The 18,446-nt window shown below is 52.7% G+C and overlaps 2 protein-coding genes and 3 pseudogenes across 2 annotated transcripts, besides 9 other annotated features; all 5 read right to left on the bottom strand.

Annotated features, from left to right (window-relative positions):
• Nucleotides 1–18,189: part of a sequence feature (areas not merged during assembly with more than two copies in the genome that could not be assigned to a particular haplotype) that runs on past the window's edge.
• Nucleotides 1,257–1,309: a sequence feature (T-rich).
• Nucleotides 1,434–3,860, bottom strand: Tc00.1047053510377.330 (trans-sialidase, putative; the record flags this gene model as incomplete). The annotated part of the gene is made up of 1 exon (XM_816210.1): nucleotides 1,434–3,860. One exon carries the CDS (start codon nucleotides 3,858–3,860, stop codon nucleotides 1,434–1,436), a length of 2,427 nt encoding a protein of 808 aa, XP_821303.1.
• Nucleotides 3,968–4,000: a sequence feature (AT_rich).
• Nucleotides 4,790–4,815: a microsatellite.
• Nucleotides 5,083–5,958, bottom strand: Tc00.1047053510377.310 (annotated as a pseudogene).
• On the bottom strand, nucleotides 6,792–9,053 carry Tc00.1047053510377.300 (annotated as a pseudogene).
• On the bottom strand, nucleotides 10,337–13,093 carry Tc00.1047053510377.270 (annotated as a pseudogene).
• Nucleotides 15,436–15,618: a repeat region.
• Nucleotides 15,939–15,973: a sequence feature (AT_rich).
• Nucleotides 16,005–16,033: a microsatellite.
• Nucleotides 16,925–16,962: a sequence feature (AT_rich).
• Nucleotides 17,194–18,168, bottom strand: Tc00.1047053510377.260 (mucin-associated surface protein (MASP), putative; the record flags this gene model as incomplete). Its single annotated transcript, XM_816209.1, has 1 exon — nucleotides 17,194–18,168. One exon carries the CDS (start codon nucleotides 18,166–18,168, stop codon nucleotides 17,194–17,196), a length of 975 nt encoding a protein of 324 aa, XP_821302.1.
• Nucleotides 18,190–18,446: part of a sequence feature (heterozygous, non-Esmeraldo-like haplotype) that runs on past the window's edge.

Genomic DNA, 18,446 nt, shown 5'->3' with positions numbered 1-18,446 from the left:
GAGCAGGCCTGTAGGCGCACGCGGAAGGCGGTGGTCTCCACGCAGTTGGTGCCACGAGCAACAGGTGCTCGCACGGCAAGGTGTGGCGCACCAAGAAGACCACGCCACCGGCACCCCCACTGCAGGCCTGGTGGAAGTCACTGCAGCCAATGAGCCTCGTCGCTGGGGCACTCTCGTGCCTGCACTCCTGCAGAAGAACCATGCCGAGATGGTGCTGCGCCAGTCGAGCAGCAAGGGCAATCCTGAAGGGCGAATGGCCTGAAGTTCTGAGCTGCCAGATAACTACAAGGCCATCCTCATCGGGGCTGCGGCTCTTGCGGACACCACCGCAGCGGATGATGCCGACGGAGTGACCGCAATGCAACGACTGTGCGGTTCTGTCAGTCGGGCTGCAGGCAAACCGGCTCGCCCCTCCACAACCAACAGAGCGTGGGACCTTCTCGAGGGGTGACGCCGTCGTGGTCCCCATCACGCTCGCAGCAATGCCCTGCCACAATCACTCCCACAGAGAGACAAGAAAGAGTGTGTGGGTGTGTGCCGAGAACACAGCGACTGTCATCGTCAGAGAAGGGCATCGTGGCACAGTCCGTCACGCGTCAGCACACACCAAGCAAAGCACGTACTCGGCAGAGCAAAAACAACGAGGAGAGGAGAATGTCCCCAAGAGCAGGCAACATCTTCACACGTGGCGGGCATCGTGCAGCCGCGTCATCATTTCAGCACGGGACGTCAGCCCACGCCCCGCTGTCGCCAAGAGCATTCATGCAGACCACTGTGCAACTACTTATGTGTGTTTGCTGGAAGAGCAGAAAAGAAGAGGAGCACAGGGAGGCACATCAACACAGCAAGAGGCATAGCTGGATGGCAGCGATACATGCGGTACGGCCCAAACCTCAACAATCACGCACGGTGGCAGCAAACACATAAGCAAAAAAACAAAAACAAAAAAAAACACGGCGGCAGGGTGTGGCTGTGTGTGTGGCGCTGCGGGTGTCTGCCCGCCCTGGCCGCAAAGAAACAAAACAAGAGGGAAAGAAATGTGTGCTCCGCCCCACAGGCCCTCGTCGCACGCCCACACGTCACGGCTCCCTCAGCGCGCCGTTCGTCGCAGCCCCTCCTCATGCGTGCAGCAGGCGAGGCGCACAGGGCCGTCGTCGTGAGCGTGTCCGTGGGTGTGCGGGTGGAGCAGTTGGGCGGGAAACACACGGCACCCCTCACAGGAAGAGTGCAGAAGAAACAATTAAAAGGGGTATGAGAAAAAAAAAAAAGAAAAAAAAAAAAAAAACGAACAGAAAAAAACCAAAAAGAAGCAAACAGGAAAACAAATTTAAAATACGCTCAAAAAAGATTTTATGAAAGAAATTTGTTCCTATGGGAATAGTAATTCTGTGCTCGGTAGGGCGCAGGTATTCCACGCGGCAGCCAGTCACTCCTCACAGAGCCGCAAACCCCCACAGTCCCAACAACAGAAGAAGCGACGGCAGCAGTCCGCTCCCACGCACAATGCCGCCGTCGCCTGTTGTTTCTCCAACGGCATGGGAGCTCGAAACTGCCGGCACTTGCTGTTCTTCACTTTTCTTTCGAGACTGCTGCAAGGCCGCTTGCTCCACTGGAGCCTCAGAGGGTGATGCAATATCTTCTTCCAAATCGGCACTCCCACCAGTAAACTTCAACGGGCGGTTGTACAGCAGGACGTTCCTCACAGTCACAGACACACCTTCGTCACCCGCTGTGTTCTCTGCATTGACTCCATCCCCTCCAATGTAGAAGTGGGAAATCCCTTTCGATTCTGTAGTTTCCAATTTACTTCGCATACTCTCACACACACGCTGACCATCGACGTACACGGAGCCCTGTTTTCCGTTCCGTAGCACGATGGCCACTTGGTACGTCGTATCTCGCTCCCAAGTGCTGCTGTGCTCCGCGGTTGTTCCGTCACTGCACAGCGCCTGCCACTTCTTTCCGCTGCCGTACGACAACTCCATAAGTTTCGTTCCTCCGTCACTGCCTGCACGCACACCCATCAAAGGAATAAAACCCTCCTTCGTTGGCTCACCGTCGATGGACACCGTCGCCACAAGAGTGAAGTTGTGGTTCGCAAAGTGGTACAGCTGATTCTCCCCTTGCTTGCCAACAGGCCACTCCGCCCACGCACCACGTCCTTTAAATGTCACGCCATTTTCCGTTTTCTCCACCCCACCATCTTTATTACTTACTGTAGCGTTCACCCCGAGGTACTCGTCCCTCCATGTGTTACCAGAGAAGTTGCCGGAAAAAAAGCCAACCAGCCCATCCGTGATCTTAACAGTGCTGCAGCCATTGCCAGTTGAGGGATTCGTCGCAGCAGTTGAAGGGCACAGCTTGGAGACACGTTCGTCCACTTTCTTCCAGGTCACCAGCACCTCCTTCACCTGCTTCAGCTGCTCAGTCAGAAGCACAGAGACCATGCCGAGTGATGATGGTTTTTCCCCACCGCCCTTCTTTTTCTCGTACAGTGCAATCAACTCCTCATTATTATTATTTCCACTTCCAGCACTTTTGTACAGCAGGGAGCTGGCGGCAACGTCCTCAGCTTCCCCGGATACCGGCCCAATATCAACAATGTGCGTGTTGTCCGTCAGCCAAAGATGGAGTTCACCCTTTTCATTTTCGTTTTCGTGCTTCTTGGCATACACCGGCAGAGTGACGAGCATCACGTCCCTGTTCTCAATCGTCGCTTTGCTGAAACCGCTTCCAACGCCCCACTCATGTCGCTTTTGGTTGTTGCCCCACACGCGCGAGAGTGTCCCGAGGGCCTCCGTCCACGAATCCCCCTTGTCACCGGACTCGTACACCCTGCGGCGGCCATCATCACACGCAGTCATCATCATGAGTTTTCCCTCCTCCCACTCCACGACGGAGGGATCACTGCAGCCATCGGCAGACATCCCCTTCGACAGCTTCCAATCATTATTATCCTTGGAGGTGTATATTATCAGCGAAACATTTTTATTCTTTCCATCTTTTTCTGTGTCATCCTTCTTCACGGCTTCCAACGGGAACACAAGCGTACCGTCCTTCATCGTAACACCCGATCCACCACCGCCAATGTGTCCTGTCAACGAGTCGTCATTTTCACCAATAACATTGCAGGGGATACTGAGGGTATTATTCCAATAAATTCTTTGGTCATTTTCCTCATTACCACTGACGTTCCCCTTCACCAGCAAAAGACCCCATGGAGCCGCGTCAGACGCATCCACTTTACAACTGGGGACATATTCATTTATGTAGACTCCAGCAAGCATGTAAATATCATTTCCCTCCACAACTGTTGTTGGTCGGCCCACATGTACTCTCGGCTGGTTTTGGATATCAGTCGGAACTGCTGTTTCGAAGAGGCATTCCCCTTCTTTATCGGAATAACATTTCTGCAGTACTTCTGTTTTCACTTGAGTTGTTTCCAGGTCTTTTGGCTTTTTGTCTCCCAACTTTATAAATTGTGAAGCAATGCAAGAAAAAATGAAACCATTACTTCTGCACTGCGCCTCGGCAACGGCAAACACGCCACCATTCAACCCAACAAGACTGGGAGCATAGAGCAAACTCACTGTTTCATCAGCTGTCGTGTCTCTCCAAACAAAAGATGGACTCGGTGAAGGTTCCTGACCTGGCGCATTCTCCGCGAGTGCAGCCCCACCAGTGCCGCAGCACATCATCACGACAAGAAGGAGCAGCAATGCGGAAGTAAACGCACGCCGGGACATGTTGGGCCCCCGCGGCTCACTCTCTCTTCCTTCCCTCCTCCTTCCGCTGGATCCGGTCACGCGGCGATAACTGTGTGTGCGGGGTGCCTTCACAGCAGCAACACGTGAGAGCATATAAATATGTGTGTGTGGGCGGTGTGTGTGCTCTTGTTCCTTTCAGAGCCTTCGAATTTCACAGTAGAGATTCGCGCTTGTTTGCTTTCTTCGTGAGTGATTGAGAGAAATAAAGAAATAAATAAATTAAAAAAAAAAATGAGCACCGTCACCCATCCACAGTGAGTGGCACCATCATCCCCGCCGCAGTCACTCCCAACAACAACAACTCACGCACACAGACACACGGAACGAGGCGGAAGAACAGTGCACCGGAAACACACAGCGACTGCCACCACCACCAGCAGGAGTCACGGCGGGTGTGTCGTTATTCACGCGTCAGCACACATCGAGCGACGCCCACACGATAACAACAGGCGGGACGCAAAAGAGCACAACTGCCCTTCGCAGCAATACAGCGCTGTCGCCGGTCATGTTACTGTTGGTTCCTCCAGCACACCCGCTTCTCAACCGCCACAGGCGCACATCACCCCGCACAGGCGAAGAATCTTTCGTCGCCAAATTCACGGCGGCAGTGACACGTCGGCACGTACAGTTGTTGGAAGAGAGTCAACAGACATTCATCCCAGGCACCCTCAATGCCACACAATCCACTTTCTGCACGCCGCCAAAATAACAACCGCATTACCTCGCCGGGACGCGTTGCGGACTCACGTCTTCCCTCCCCGCGAGGGCCGCTGATGCCAGAATAATGTACGTGTGTGTCAGCGCCTATAATTGCAGAGCAGCTGTGAGGCACAAGAGAGTCCAAAAAAAGCAACGGCAGAGAGAGGCAGATAGCACACACGCAAATTCCTCATATCATCACACAAACACACGCAGAATGGGTGCACTCAACCACAAAACAATGAAAAACAAAACAAAAAGCCGAAGCGTGGGACGACCAGCGCACACACTCTCATTGCTCCCGTAAAGCAAAACACACACACAGGGAGAGAGAGAGAGAGAGAGAGAGGTCGCCCACTCAATGCAATGAAAACAAAACAGAAACAGTTACGGTGCTCCGCCCATGCAGCCAGGCAGGACGGCAGCGGTGCGTGTCGTGCAAAAGAGAGCACCAACGGGCATGCATGGGTGTGCATGCATATATACAATGGGCACATTATGTGTGTGCTTCGTGGGATGAGGTGAGGGCGAGAGTCCATGCAAGGGGACACACACACACAGAGTGAGTGAAAGACGAGTGTGTGTGCGGGCGGTGCACGGCTCTCTCTCCCTCACTCTCACGCGGCCACCACCGCAGCAGCAGCCGCACACGCAACAACAAGAAGAAGCAAAAGAGGGGAGGTAGTGTGGGAGACCGCGGTGCTGCCGTCACTGTTTTCTGTATTCGTCGTATGATTTGTTTGAGTGGCGGTGATTGTTTTTGCTGTTTGTGGTGCTGTCTCACTGAGTGTTGGAACAACGTTGGTATTGCCAGTTTCAAGGCCGTCGTGTTGTCCTTCAGAGCTTTGAGCATCATTCTCCTCTGCTTTATTCTGGACATGATCTCCGCTGCCACTTGTAGAGGTAGATGATGTTGTTGGTTCTGCTGGACTGCCGGTTGCTGCATTCTTCGTCGGATCCTCTGTGTCTGTGTCATGACTGTGCTGTCCTTGTGTAGCATCCCCTGAAGGCGGTTCCGGTGCTTCTGAGCCCTTTTTGGGTCCTGACGGCGTGGCTTCGTTCGTTATTTTTTTTTTGAATTCTGTGGGTTTTCTCGCTCTGCTGTTGGGTCTCCCGATGGTATTGGTGGTGGCGGTGGTAGGGATGCTCCCTCATTATTTTTACCCTCGTGTGTCTGGAGTTGTACCTTATTTTTTTCATTTTCGCCTTTTTTATCCTTTTCTTCTCCATATTCATTATCATCACTATCTTCACCCCCAGCTTCCTCTATATGTGGGGAAGATGTGGGTGGCACTTTTCCATTAACATCTGTTGGTCCGACCTTTAATTCTTGGGTCTCTTCTGGAGACTTTTCAAGTTCTGCTGATCCCAGCGGTGGTCCACCACCACTCCCACGGCCTGCCTTCTCCTCGTCACACCTACCGCCGGCACCGCAGCACAGCACGCAGAGGGCACACACCAGCAGCACACGGCCAGTCATCATCATCGCCATCACTCCTGTTACTTGCGTGTAGCCTTCAGCACAAACTAACTCCCCGTCAACGCAGAGTGAAAGGAAAGGAGAGACACGGCTGCTACGCCACGCACGGTGACAACAACAACATCCCAGCAACACCATAAGGCAGATGGAATCAGTGAGAGGGAAAAAACACAAACCGCCCTGCAAACCAGAAGCCAAAAAGTAAAGACGCACAACAACAGAGTTGAGAGTCCGGCAGGGCTCCCAAAAAGTAAAAAAATAAAACAATGATGATGCACGACTTTCATTTCATGTGCCATGCGGCAAAAACAACCATGTGTTTTTGTACGTACATATTTCCTGCACAAAAAAAAGAACAATAAAATCAAAAATAAAACAGATCGTACTGTTCCACGAGCCCACAAAACACTCTTCACACTTCATTGCGGCATCCGGCCTGTTCCTCCAATCCTCACTTCGTGCAGTCCGTGGGACGCACAGCAGTAAGGCTGGCACCGCTGTGGACAAAAAAAACAAAACAAAAGGAGAATACTTCACTCGTGACAGTGCACGGCAATTAACCATCGGACGGAAAAAGGAAAAGAAGGGCTGCTGACTATCCCATCCGTGCACCAGCAGCAGCAGACAATAAAAACAAATCATTTAAAATAAGGCAGAGAAAACACGCGGAAAAAGCGGCACGTACGGTCCATTAGAGATCGCACAACCACACTCTACGGCTCATAAAAATGCCAATTCCCCACACACTCCTTGAAGTAAAGACAGAAAATGCCCAAGGCACACACCCATGGACGGCGCCGTAACAAATTCCTTTTGGGAACAATAAAACAGTAGAGCCATTGACATCAGTGGTGCTGTTTCCCGCGCAAAATTCCCCCTTGGCGGGCACTGGCACCGCTTCCCCCGCAGCCGCGTCAATGCCCGGATCCTGTGGCAGTTTGGCCAAAAAATTACCGGGCGCAGTGTCGCTTTTCCCTCCTTGCAACCCGCTTCAGTCTGCTTGCCACGCAAAAGGGGCATCTGTAGTTCCTGCCTGGTCACTGGGCGGTTGCACAGACAGAAATGCGCCAGCGTCACCTAACTGCAGCCTGAGCCACTGCAACCGTCACCTCCAACGTAGAAGCATGAGACGTCGAGCAACTGCGCCCCACGTGTAACTGTCGTTGCTGAGCTCCCCAAAGTTTTGCCACCCACGCACACGGTGCCCATGCCGTTGTGGAGCACGAATGCCACCCGGTACGTTCTCTCCAGCCCGCAGTTCCCGTGCTGCACTTCTCCCGCCTCACCGTCAAACGTCGCCTACCGCTTATTGTCCGCCGTGACTGACAGTCCCACCATCCTCACACTCCCAGCGCCACCCACAGCCACCATAATGGCGCTGCCGCTGCCTGCAGGAGCCGCCCCAATCGTCGCCGTCACCAAAAGAGTGAACTCCTTCTTCACAATGTGGAATCGTTGATTCCGCCACCGATTACCCACAGGCCACTCTGCCCACACCCCAGGCCCCTCAAACGTCGCACCGCCCTCAACCTTCGTTGCTGTCCCAATCACCGTGGCACTCGCCGCGAGATATTCGTTCACCCAGCAATCCCTCTCACCCTCGTTGGACAAATATCCGACCAGTCCATTCGTGGGCATAGGAGTGCTGCAGGCACCGTCGGATGCGGTTCCCTCTTTGCTGGTGGAAGTGCAAGGTGTTGCGACGTTCTTCTCGACTGCATCCCAATTCCTCAGCGCAGTCTTTATTTCATCCAGCTGCTCAGTGAGGTGTGCGAGCACAACACGCCCTTGTCCTGCATTCCACTCGTACAGGGCAAACAGTTCACCACCCTTGTACTGCAGAGTATCTGAGTTTTTAGAAACACCATCAGCAAATAACGGTCCAATGGGGTAAAATCGATTCATATCAGTCATATAAAGACGCAACACGCTCGTGGCTCTCCGAATATTATTCTGCCTGGGAAAAGCAAGCAGCATTACACTCCTCCCCTCGATGGATGCCGTCACAATTTCGAGTCGGCCACAAGTCGTAGCACTCTTCAAGGCCTCACTCAAGACATTCGAATGTGCTCCGCCGAATTACATCCATTCCTCCCCCATTTCACCGGAATCATGTACTTTCCCGTCATGGCCTCCATGCGTGGCGGCCATGAGGAGTTTTCCCTCCCACTCAAAGAGATCGGGATCAGCGCAATCCCGTCAGCAACACCCTCCGCAGGGAACCCCCAATTCCCGCCACAGCCCTTCGAATGGATGATGTTGCAGACTTTTGTGTTGTCCCCCTTCACAGCCACAAGGGGAAACACAATCGCGGTGCCATTCGCCACCACGCCCCTGCCGCCAATACCCCAGAACCCATTCCATGACTTCGCTCGTAGCTGAGAGTCAACAACAGCCTTGGAAAGGCTCCCAGCACCCCACGTGATGCGCTTGCCCACATCGTTGGAGACCAAAAACGTCACCCAAAACAGGCACAAGCTCCCAAATGTGTGGAGTTTCCAAAATCGCGCTGGCATTTTTCGCAGGAAGGCGTTCCACAGGCAGAAAAATATTGCCGTCTTTCGTCAACGCCTTGGGACCGTTCAATTGAGACGCGTGAACCGCCTCTTCTCTTCGTTCCACGGCAATGACCGTCCTCCAGTCCGTCACGCTCTCCGCTGCGGTTCCTCTCTTCCACTCTTCCCGTGTAAAACTCACGTACTTTGACCAAATGCCAACACTGGCACTAGAAGGGACTCCCTAATTGGCCTTGGCAATACCCACAATTAAGCCATAGTATTTCAAAAAGAAAACGGCCAATAAAGAATTTGAAACCATTTTCTCCATAGCTGTTGCCTCTCAAATGCGCCAGAAGACACCCTCGTTTCCCATGGTACAAAAATAACCGTAGGCTTTGGATCACCCACCTTCTTGGCACGCGCAACTCCAGTAACGCAGCACACCATCACGACGAGGAGGAGCAGCACCGCGAAAGTAAACACATGCCGGGACATGTTGGGCCTCTGCGGCTCACTCTCTCTTCCTTCCCTCCTCCTTCCGCTGGATCCGGTCACGCGGCGACGGTTGTGTGTGCGGGGTGCCTTCACTGCAGCAACACGTGAGAGCATACAAATATGTGTGTGTAGGCGGTGTGTGTGCTGTTGGTCCTTTCAGAGCCCTCGAATTTCATAGTAGCGATTAGCGCTTGTTTTCCTTCTTTCCTAGCGTGTCTGTGTTCAAGAAGTGGAGAGTACAGCAGTAACAGCGGCAATACACCAGAAAAGTCAGTGAGGAGCAGAGCAGAGCACCCACGCAGAGAGCGGGACACGAGACAATCCGAAAGGGACGGCACGGAGAACCATCGCCCACAGAAAAGAGCAGCATCACAGGCGTCACGGCGGACCGTCGGTGTGTGCGGGCCAGCCCTCACGCGGTGCAACACGCCACACCCAACAGGGAATGACAGACAGACAGGCAGAGGGAGAGAGGGAGATGGATGCCGCCAAGAGGCACTCACAATCAACATGGCCCGTGAGCATGCGGCCACTCCACGCAGGAACACAGGAAAAGAAGGTGAGAGGGGAAAAGAGGGTGAGAGGGGAAAAGAGCAAGAAGCAGCATAACACACACGGAAGGAACAAAAGACAGGCGGGAAAAGCATCGCCAAAGGCCCTCGCCCTGGCCGGCGACTCCACACCAGCCCTCACACACACACACCATCGCAGTGCCGTCAGTCCGCGGGTGAGAGGATTCGGCCCTCCATACAACAAACGCACACACCGCCAGCAATCAACCACAATGGACAAGAACGAGAAGAGACACACCGCCACCGCCTCCAGTTCAGTCCCACGGCCAACGGTATACAGCCACAGCCAGCTGCCGGCACACAACGCATACGGAGCAAGCAATCACCCAAAGAGCCACACGCAGGAGCGGATCCTCACCCAGCCATGACACGGAGCCTCACTCCATGCGGTCACACGGAGCGCATCATTTCCTCAATAGAACTTATTCGTCGTCCATCCCTTAAAGATGCTTCTGTTAGTGATGGGCTTTCGAACACAATAGAAGGAAATGGACAATGCAGTAACGCCGTGACACCGCCAGCCACAATGATTCTCTCATACCGGGGCAATTCTCCAATTACGCCTCGTATGCGCACACAATCAAAATAACATATAGAAATCACCCAATGTTCTTCACCAGAAACCAAACAATCCCTTTCCCTCCCCAATTTCTTTTTTCACTTTTAAATTCGATAGCGTTGGACATTTTGGCATTTGTGTGCGGTGCTGCTGCTTGGGGATGGTGCACCCGCACCGCATGCTCAGACACAAGCATCCAAAAATACATAAATTCCACAATTTTTTTTACCACAAATCAAAATGACTCGTTCACTTTCAATTTCCTAATCTATTTTCCTATCATTATTATTTTTTTGCACACTTCGGAAAGCTTCTTCTCTTCTAAAGTCTCTGCACGATATTGCTGCTATGTACTGGCGCACCTCTTCCTCACAGAACACCGAGTCTCACGGCTCTCGTCGCTCGCATTATTGGAATTGTCGACATCACATCTCTGCCAGCCAGTCATCGGCGTGCTGTCTGCCTGCTGCACATAAATAATCTCCCACGACATGTCTCGGGATAACTCCTCCCAACCACTAAAATATGCCGCCACGCACTCAGTGAACTGCCGCACAGTGCTGGCGGTCGTGTGGTGCCCACCCGTCGTATTCATCCGCAGCCCAACCAGCGTCATTGGATTGGACTCCGAGAAAAAAAGGCGTCCACCAGCGGAAAGTTTGTGGCCCACGGTTTGCACAGCACCCCGTACTTTATTTTACGGATCGTTTTTTCATATTCATTCGGCAGCAAACCTTCATCTCCCTTGGGATGCAATTCAGGGGCCAACTTCAAAACGCAGGGCTTTGCTTGACGTCCTGTTGGCGGCTCAAACTCCGTGAGTTTCGTCGCTATTACCCTGACAAAGGCACTCTCCGTGAACGATTTCAAAGCAAACCATCCAAAAAACATTGGCAAAATATTATCCTTCGACGCCAACATCAGCCTCAAAAAGCCATTTTATTTTGTTACACGTGGGAAACGTTCCAATGTCCGTTCCTCGAGGCAATCAGATATCGGTGCATTGAAAAGGATCACACCGCCTGCGTATATTTCCCGAACAAATTTCACAGGCTTGTGGGACGGATCCTCAGAATACCATGGCGACTCACCTCCCCGTGAAAAGTACTCTTTCACAGTTACCTCGTTGATCGATTGCAATGCAAACTTCACCGCTCCACAGCGTTCCCTAAACGCCTCCTCATCAAAGACGTGACGTGGAATCGGTCCCAAAAGATACATGTGTTTTTTGACCTCTTTCCAGTATTCCGCTTGTTTCTCTTTAGTCTCATCACGCGTTATCCAGGCGCACACATCGCCTTCACATCCATCTCGTCGGGGCAATTCACGATGATTCGCGCGGCTTGTAGTTGCTTCGCCCACTCATCATAGTTGGTTACCTTTGGGAATGACACCGCAATCATGCCCCATCCGGAAGTAGGCGCAAAATGTCTCGGTGGCGGCGTTCCCTTCTTTGCCACATCGTAGATAATATACACATTCCTCCCATGTCCCCTCAAACTTCTCAACTCCGAGATGCACATGTCCTCATCGCCGTATCTTGTTACCGCTCTGGTGGTCTTGTCAGACACGTACGCATCTCGTCCACCAAAACAGTGGACTACCACTTGGAGTTTCTCCGCATCGCAGTGCGGCAGCTGGTAGAGGAGGTACGAGCCGACAGCCACCGATTTCCCGATCCCGGGCGTCCCAGTCAACACACGTCGCTTGGGCTTAAAGTCGGTCCCGCCGTGGGGGCTGAACCACGCGGTTAGATCGCCCTTAACGATCTGCCACACTCGCTCCACCTCACAGTTTACAAAAACGTCCTTAGGAGGATCCTGCATCGTATTCCGCGAGTACGGCCATCCCTTCTCCGAGGCGAGCACCATCAACACGGGAGGTGCTGCACCGGATTGCTGCACAGCGTCATTCTTTTCGATAGCGTCGTCAGCTTTCTTGTACGACCATGACTGTTCTGGCCTCCCCTCATGCACCCCATTCCCGTCCCCGTTTTCTTTCGCTCCACGCCGTCCGGAAGTTCCACCGCATGGCTCCACCCGCATTGTGCACAGACTCGTAGCATCCTTCCAGTTTCTCCGGTGCGCTCGTCGTCGTTGGGTTCCTCGCCTCCTCGGCAGCCGCATCCAAGAAATGTTTAGTGGAGTTATGAACAGCTGCTTTTACCTCCGCAGCAGCTAATGACCACTCCGGTAGGTTGTTGACACCCTTATCGCAAAGCTTGCGTATATCCCCATCGAAGATCACTTCACCCTTTACAGCTCGCTTCATACTCAAATAATGGCCTGATGCCTGTATTTCGTTCAATGCTCCTTTATCACGGATATACTTCGTGGGGTCCTTGAAAAACTCCTCCAGCAAGACATCCCGATTGGTGTCCACAATGCCCCTGCCGTCCAGTTCCCTCGTAAGAAAGTCGTTCAGCTTCATTTCATTGACGCGAACCCTTCATTTAAACAGTACGTCCTCGATATTAGTGGAAATGGTAAATTTCATTTCTTGCGTTCGTCTTAGCTTTCCTCTGCCTCCCGCCTCGCTTCTGTCAGTACCTGCGTGAGTACCCCGTTTGGTATTCCCCTTGCAAGAGGAGTGATCGTATCCTTTCTTTCATAGTCCCTACGTTGCCCGAGAGAGAGCACACCTTCGTGAAGAGGCTTAGTAATGGCCTCCAGCGCTTGGTGCGCAGTGAAGTTAATAATTTCTTCAAGAAGCTGCTGGTCTTGTACGTAATCATCCGGCTCCTGAACAAACACCTCCATCGTCACATTGTAGTCTTTCATCAACAGCCGCCCTACCGCCAACATAATTCCAAAGGAAATCACTCAGCCTCACGTTGGTGCTGCTAGTGTTTCCCTCCTGCAGGATTTCCTCTACGGTGCTGCTCATGGTCCACTGCGGCCACACTTCACTCCCCACCGCATGTCGAGCTGCAGCGTCGGAACCATCACAAGAGCCACGGCGAGGTGCCATCACAACACCCGTGCGGTGAGGCATCCCACTCGCACCGCCCAACTGCGGCCAGCAGGTGCCGCTGGCTCCAAAGGACACTCGCGGCTGTTTCGTCCCGCAGTCCCAATGGCGTTGGGCGTGGCACTCGCACGGCTCGGTGGTCGGTGCGCCATGCGGCCGCACTGCAACGCCTGTCGGTGAAGCAGCCGAGGCCCACCGCCCCCGCAGCAACGAGGCGTGCAATCGGCCACAACACCGCCACACCATCGCCCTTTTTTATTTTGTTTTATTCACGTTGTCGGTCTGTTTGCCCCATCACTGACACAAAAAATAAGTGCACACCTTCACAAAAGGGAAGGAACAAAGAGAAAAGGAGGCACGATCCCACCGTCCCGCCGCGGGTCAACACTCTCCTCTACCCACCACCATTGCCGCGCAGGGGACCGCAGTCACATCGCAGAGCCAGCACCACAATGTGCACCACACCATCGTGCAATGAACGTTGGGCGGGACGCGGCCGTGCATCGCCCCGCTCCATTTTCCCACCACTCAAGTGTTGCGTGCCCGCACAAAGTAGCAAACAGAATCAGAGTGCACACAAACCCAATCAACACCCTCACTCGATGAAGCACATTATTCGCATGGAGTGACAACATTTGAGGACACACCAGCAGTAGCAGGCTGCATGGAATTTCCCTGCCAGCCCTGCAAAGAGACACAACAACTCTGCGAAGTAAAAGTGACAGCCCCTCGGTGTTGCCCGCAGTTCACATGGCAGGAAGAATTCCACGCACGCATAGTTCCAAATCCCTCGCTGTTTGACTGCACATCAACAGAACATGTGAAAAAAATACCTGCGCGCAAGGTGGCAATTAAATACGTGAAAAAGTCGGCCTGTTTTCTCCGATGGCGTTGGCAAGCAGTCCCACACAATCCAATCAAAGTGGCACGCCGGACAGAATGGCGTCCGTCAATCAATAAAAAAATGCCACACTGAAAAGGAGCAGAGAAGTGTTGGCGCATGCGATTGCCAGTGACAACTGTGAGAAACCCCCCAGCACCAACTGAGGTGCCGAGAAGCACGTTTTTGTAGAACTGGCCGTCAGGCAGAGAGGATAAATAAAACAAGAGGGCAGCTAACCCTCTCGTTCAATTTCTCCTGACCGCGACACCAGAATCAAAATACCATGGACGATAAGAGCGGCAACGCCTTCTCCAAAACATCTTGTCAAGAAGCCGCAGGACCTCAGGAAGAGAGGAAGGCAGCGGCGGCAGCCACAGCGGGGGAGGCAATAAAACGGCTGGCAGGCACCTTCACTTCGACGCGCACACCACATCCGAGTGGGCTGGGAGCACTGATCGAACCGCTCGGAAACACACGCATCAAATCCGCAAAACAAAGTCGCGTTGAATCGACAGGAACTTCCCGCCCAAAACAAATTCAAAAAGTAGCGTTTTTCAAGGGGAAATCCGCTTTTCCGACGACGGCATGGACGCCTCGCAGAAATTTCTTGCAAATCTCCCTTCGCAGGTCCGCAAGAAAACGCAGCGGAATAAAAAGAGAGCGCAACGACGCAAAAAAAAATAATCCTCCTAACCGACCAGGTGGCAGGCTGCCCTCGCGCAAGTGGACAAAACACAACTTCACTCCGGTCTTGTGGTGGTGGTCGTCTCGCAACATTTTCTTCCTTCTCGTCGCAGTGCACATCCCCCTCCCACAAAGCATTTGTTCGGGCCATGTTCCTGCGGCCAAACATCGCGCTGCTGGATCCCGCGGCAGAGTCCTCGGCACAGAAGTGAGGGGAGGAAGAGGGACCGCAGAAGATGCGAGCAAATCCGAATTCGGTGGCGGTCGCTGCAGTGAAGATTGACGTCCCACGCGGTGTCCCTTTTCTAGGTCCGGCCCTCACCGTGCCATGCTCTCAGCGTGCGGTGCGCCGGCCGCTCCGAACATCCACACGTGCTTGCGTCTCACCGTCGCTCCCAGCCCCGTTCATTGACTGCATCAGGGATGTCGCCATCCGGAGACGGGCATAAGGACGTTGCATCCAACAAAACCTTCAGAGGCACCCGGTGGGCCAACGACGACCGTCACTGCGGGATGTGTGGCCCTTCCGCCACTCACCTCAAATCGCACTTCTACGCCTCCTCGAGCAGCAGCAGCAGCATAAATACACCGGTCCACTAGAGGCCGTCACCAGCCATTGCAGGGAGACCACTGTGCCTCAGTGCTATAAAACCCGAATTGCATTGACGGGCCACTTCGGAAAATCCTGTCGCATTCTCCCCCATTATGCGGGAACGCATCCGTCGTGCATGTGTCCACCGCAGCCAAATGAATCTGGTCCAAATACCCTCCAAATCAAATTCCCCTTTCCTCAAGCCATTCCTTCATTCCATACGCCCTGACCCTCATCCGCACGTCCTCACTCACACAAACCGCCATAGACAGATGGTGGCCGCCCAACGCTCCGGAAAAACATGCCCAGCACGCACGCGCAAAACAAATGACATGCGCAAACGCACGGCACAACGGCGGAGAAGCGCACACCGAAAGGATGCGGCCCTCCACAGCAGTCGCAGACCACCGCGCGCATCACACCCGCAGAAAGAGTGACTCGCGGTGCGCGCTTCCTCTCTCCTCCTTCTCTTCACGCCCACGGAAGAAGAGAACAGGCGCCACCCACAACCGCCAGCACACGCTACAAAAGAAGCATCAAAATCAAATGAAATGTGCATTTTGTGCGTGTATTTGGTTGTGTGTGCCTGCAGACACATGAGGCAAAGAAGTAAAAACAGGAGCGGAGCATGTGAGGGGACGCACAAACAAAAATGTACAGCAGAAGTGCATGGCAGAAATAAAGAGAAAAAGCTGCTCAGGCTCACAATATCGCACTGCAGCCCAAGCAGCGGCAATTCATTAAAAAATTAATAAAAATAAATAATAAAAAATTCATCTTCACCCTTCCACACCTCACACTTTGGAAAAAAAAAAGAAAAAAAAAAGAAAAAAATTGAAAAAAGTAGTCCTCTGTTACGGCTACACACAAATAACAGAAAAAAAAGAAAGAAAAAGAAAAACACACACAAAAAGTACCTAACTACCGTGCTGCTCCAGAAATTGTCTGCATATTTTGTCCGAAAATAAAATTAAAAAGATATTTAAATGTCTTTCAACCGTCTGACCCTCTGCGTGTCCGCACATCGTTTATATTTCATGGGGTCATCTGCGTGTTGCTGCTCCCCTCAGCCCTCTCATCGGCGTGCGAGTGCGGCCCGCAGAGCACAGTCACTCGTGTGTGTGGGGACTGAGAGAAGCACGCAGACATGACGGGAGTCGCGTCATTCCATCGGGAGAGTGAGCGCAGCAAAAGAAAAAATCATCAGGAGGGAGAAGAAATGCTCACGAGGCCGACACCGAAGGGACTGCCGGCGCGAGAAATGCACACGCAAAGCAAAAAAAAATCCTTAAAAACACGGCGGCAGGGTGTGGCTGTGTGTGTGTGGCGCCGCGGGTGTCTGCCAGCCCTGGCCGCAAAGAAACAAAACAAGAGGGAAAGAAATGTGTGCTCCGCCCCACAGGCCCTCGTCGCACGCCCACACGTCACGGCTCCCTCAGCGCGCCGTTCGTCGCGGCCCCTCCTCATGCGTGCAGCAGGCGAGGCGCACAGGGCCGTCGTCATGAGCGTGTCGGTGGGTGTGCGAGTGGAGCAGTTGGGCGGGAAACACACGGCACCCCTCACAGGAAGAGTGCAGAAGAAACAATTAAAAGTGGGAAGAGTAAAAAAGAAGAAACGTCCACAGTGATTGTCCCCAAAAGCAAAAAAGAGGGATGGGAGATGGGAGATTAGAAAAAAAAAAAGGAATGGGTTTGTACGAAATAGATAAACGCTCATAGCAAAAGCAAATTAAAAAAATTACAAAAAAATAATACTAATAAAAACATTTAAGGTGCTCCGCCCATGCAGCCAGGCAGGACGGCAGCGGTGCGTGTGCTGCAAAAGAGAGCACCAACGGACATGCATGGGTGTGCACGCATATATACAATGGGCACATTATGTGTGTGCTTCGTGGGATGAGGTGAGGGCGAGAGTCCATGCAAGGGGACACACACAGAGAGTGAGAGAAGGACGAGTGTGTGTGCGGGCGGTGCACGGCTCTCTCTCCCTCACTCTCACGCGGCCACCACTGCAGCCGCAGCCGCACACGCAACAACAAGAACAACAAGAAAAAGAGGGGAGGTGGTGTGGGAGACAGCGGGGCTGCCGTCACTGTCGCCAGGCATCACTGTATTATTTGTTGTAGCAGCTGCTTCAGCTGGAATTTTTTTCGTATTGTCATATGTTTTTTCATCGCTTTCCTCTACTTCTTTCCTTTCGGCATTTGATTCCGTCGCAGGTTTTTGAGTTCCCTCTGTATTGATCCTGTCTGCCTCATTTTTGACAGTATCGGTGGCGGTTGAGGGTAATGTTGGGGTTGATTTGTCATGACCGTCGGGTGTTACGCTCTCTTGGTTGTCTGTAGTGGAGGCGCTGTCATCCTCTTCCGAATCACTGTTTGACTCTGTGGTCCCTGGGTCATCTTCTGGGTGTAAAACCGGCACGTTTTCTTCACGGTTGTGTTGTGCTTCCACTGGCGGTGTTGGTGGTCCTCCTGTTGTTTTTGCTGGTTCATCTTCTGTTGCTGGTCCTCCCGATAGTGGCTTCGGTGTCTCTCCCGGTGTTTTTTCCAATTCTTCCAGTTCGCTCCTTGGTGCTTTTAGAGTTTTTGCTTCCGCCGGTGTTATTAAATGAGAAGATTGGCCGGCCTCATCTCGGCTGCCAACGTACTCCTCACAAATACGCTCACCTTCAGAGTCGTCAGGTTCCCCTGAATTCTTGCGACAAAAAACGTTACAAACCACCCTCATCGCATCGCGTATGCAGTCTTTCACCGCTGACTCATTCACCGTCCCATCCTCATTAATGTACTTTTCGTCCGTCGCACATTCGTTCTTTAGCAACTTTTCCCAATTAACAACCAAATACCCATGCGGAACATTTTTACGACCGGTAACGTCAGGGATAGACGATACCACCGCCGCACCACAGCACCACAGCACGCAGAGGCCACACACCAGCAGCACACGGCCAGTCATCATCATCGCCATCACTCCTGTCACTTGCGTGCAGCCTTCAGCACAAACTAACTCCCCGTCAACGCAGAGTGGAAGCAAAAAAAGAGAGACAAGTCACACAACCATGCACAGCCACCGCACAGTCACAAATGCCAGCCCACCAGCAGCAAAAAACACACCATGAGGCAGTTGGAATCAGTAAAAGGACAAAAAACGCAAACACACACCGCCCTAAAGCAATCAATCAGCAAAAAAAACAAACAATTAAAAACACGAGTAGAGAAGCAAAAAAGTAGAAAAAGCAACTGCAG

The sequence above is a fragment of the Trypanosoma cruzi genome, genomic scaffold (genome assembly GCF_000209065.1).
Source record: "Trypanosoma cruzi strain CL Brener 1047053516725 genomic scaffold, whole genome shotgun sequence".
Classification (NCBI taxonomy): domain Eukaryota; phylum Euglenozoa; class Kinetoplastea; order Trypanosomatida; family Trypanosomatidae; genus Trypanosoma; species Trypanosoma cruzi.
Note: the sequence above shows the minus strand (reverse complement) of the source record. Positions and strands in the feature narration are given on the sequence as shown.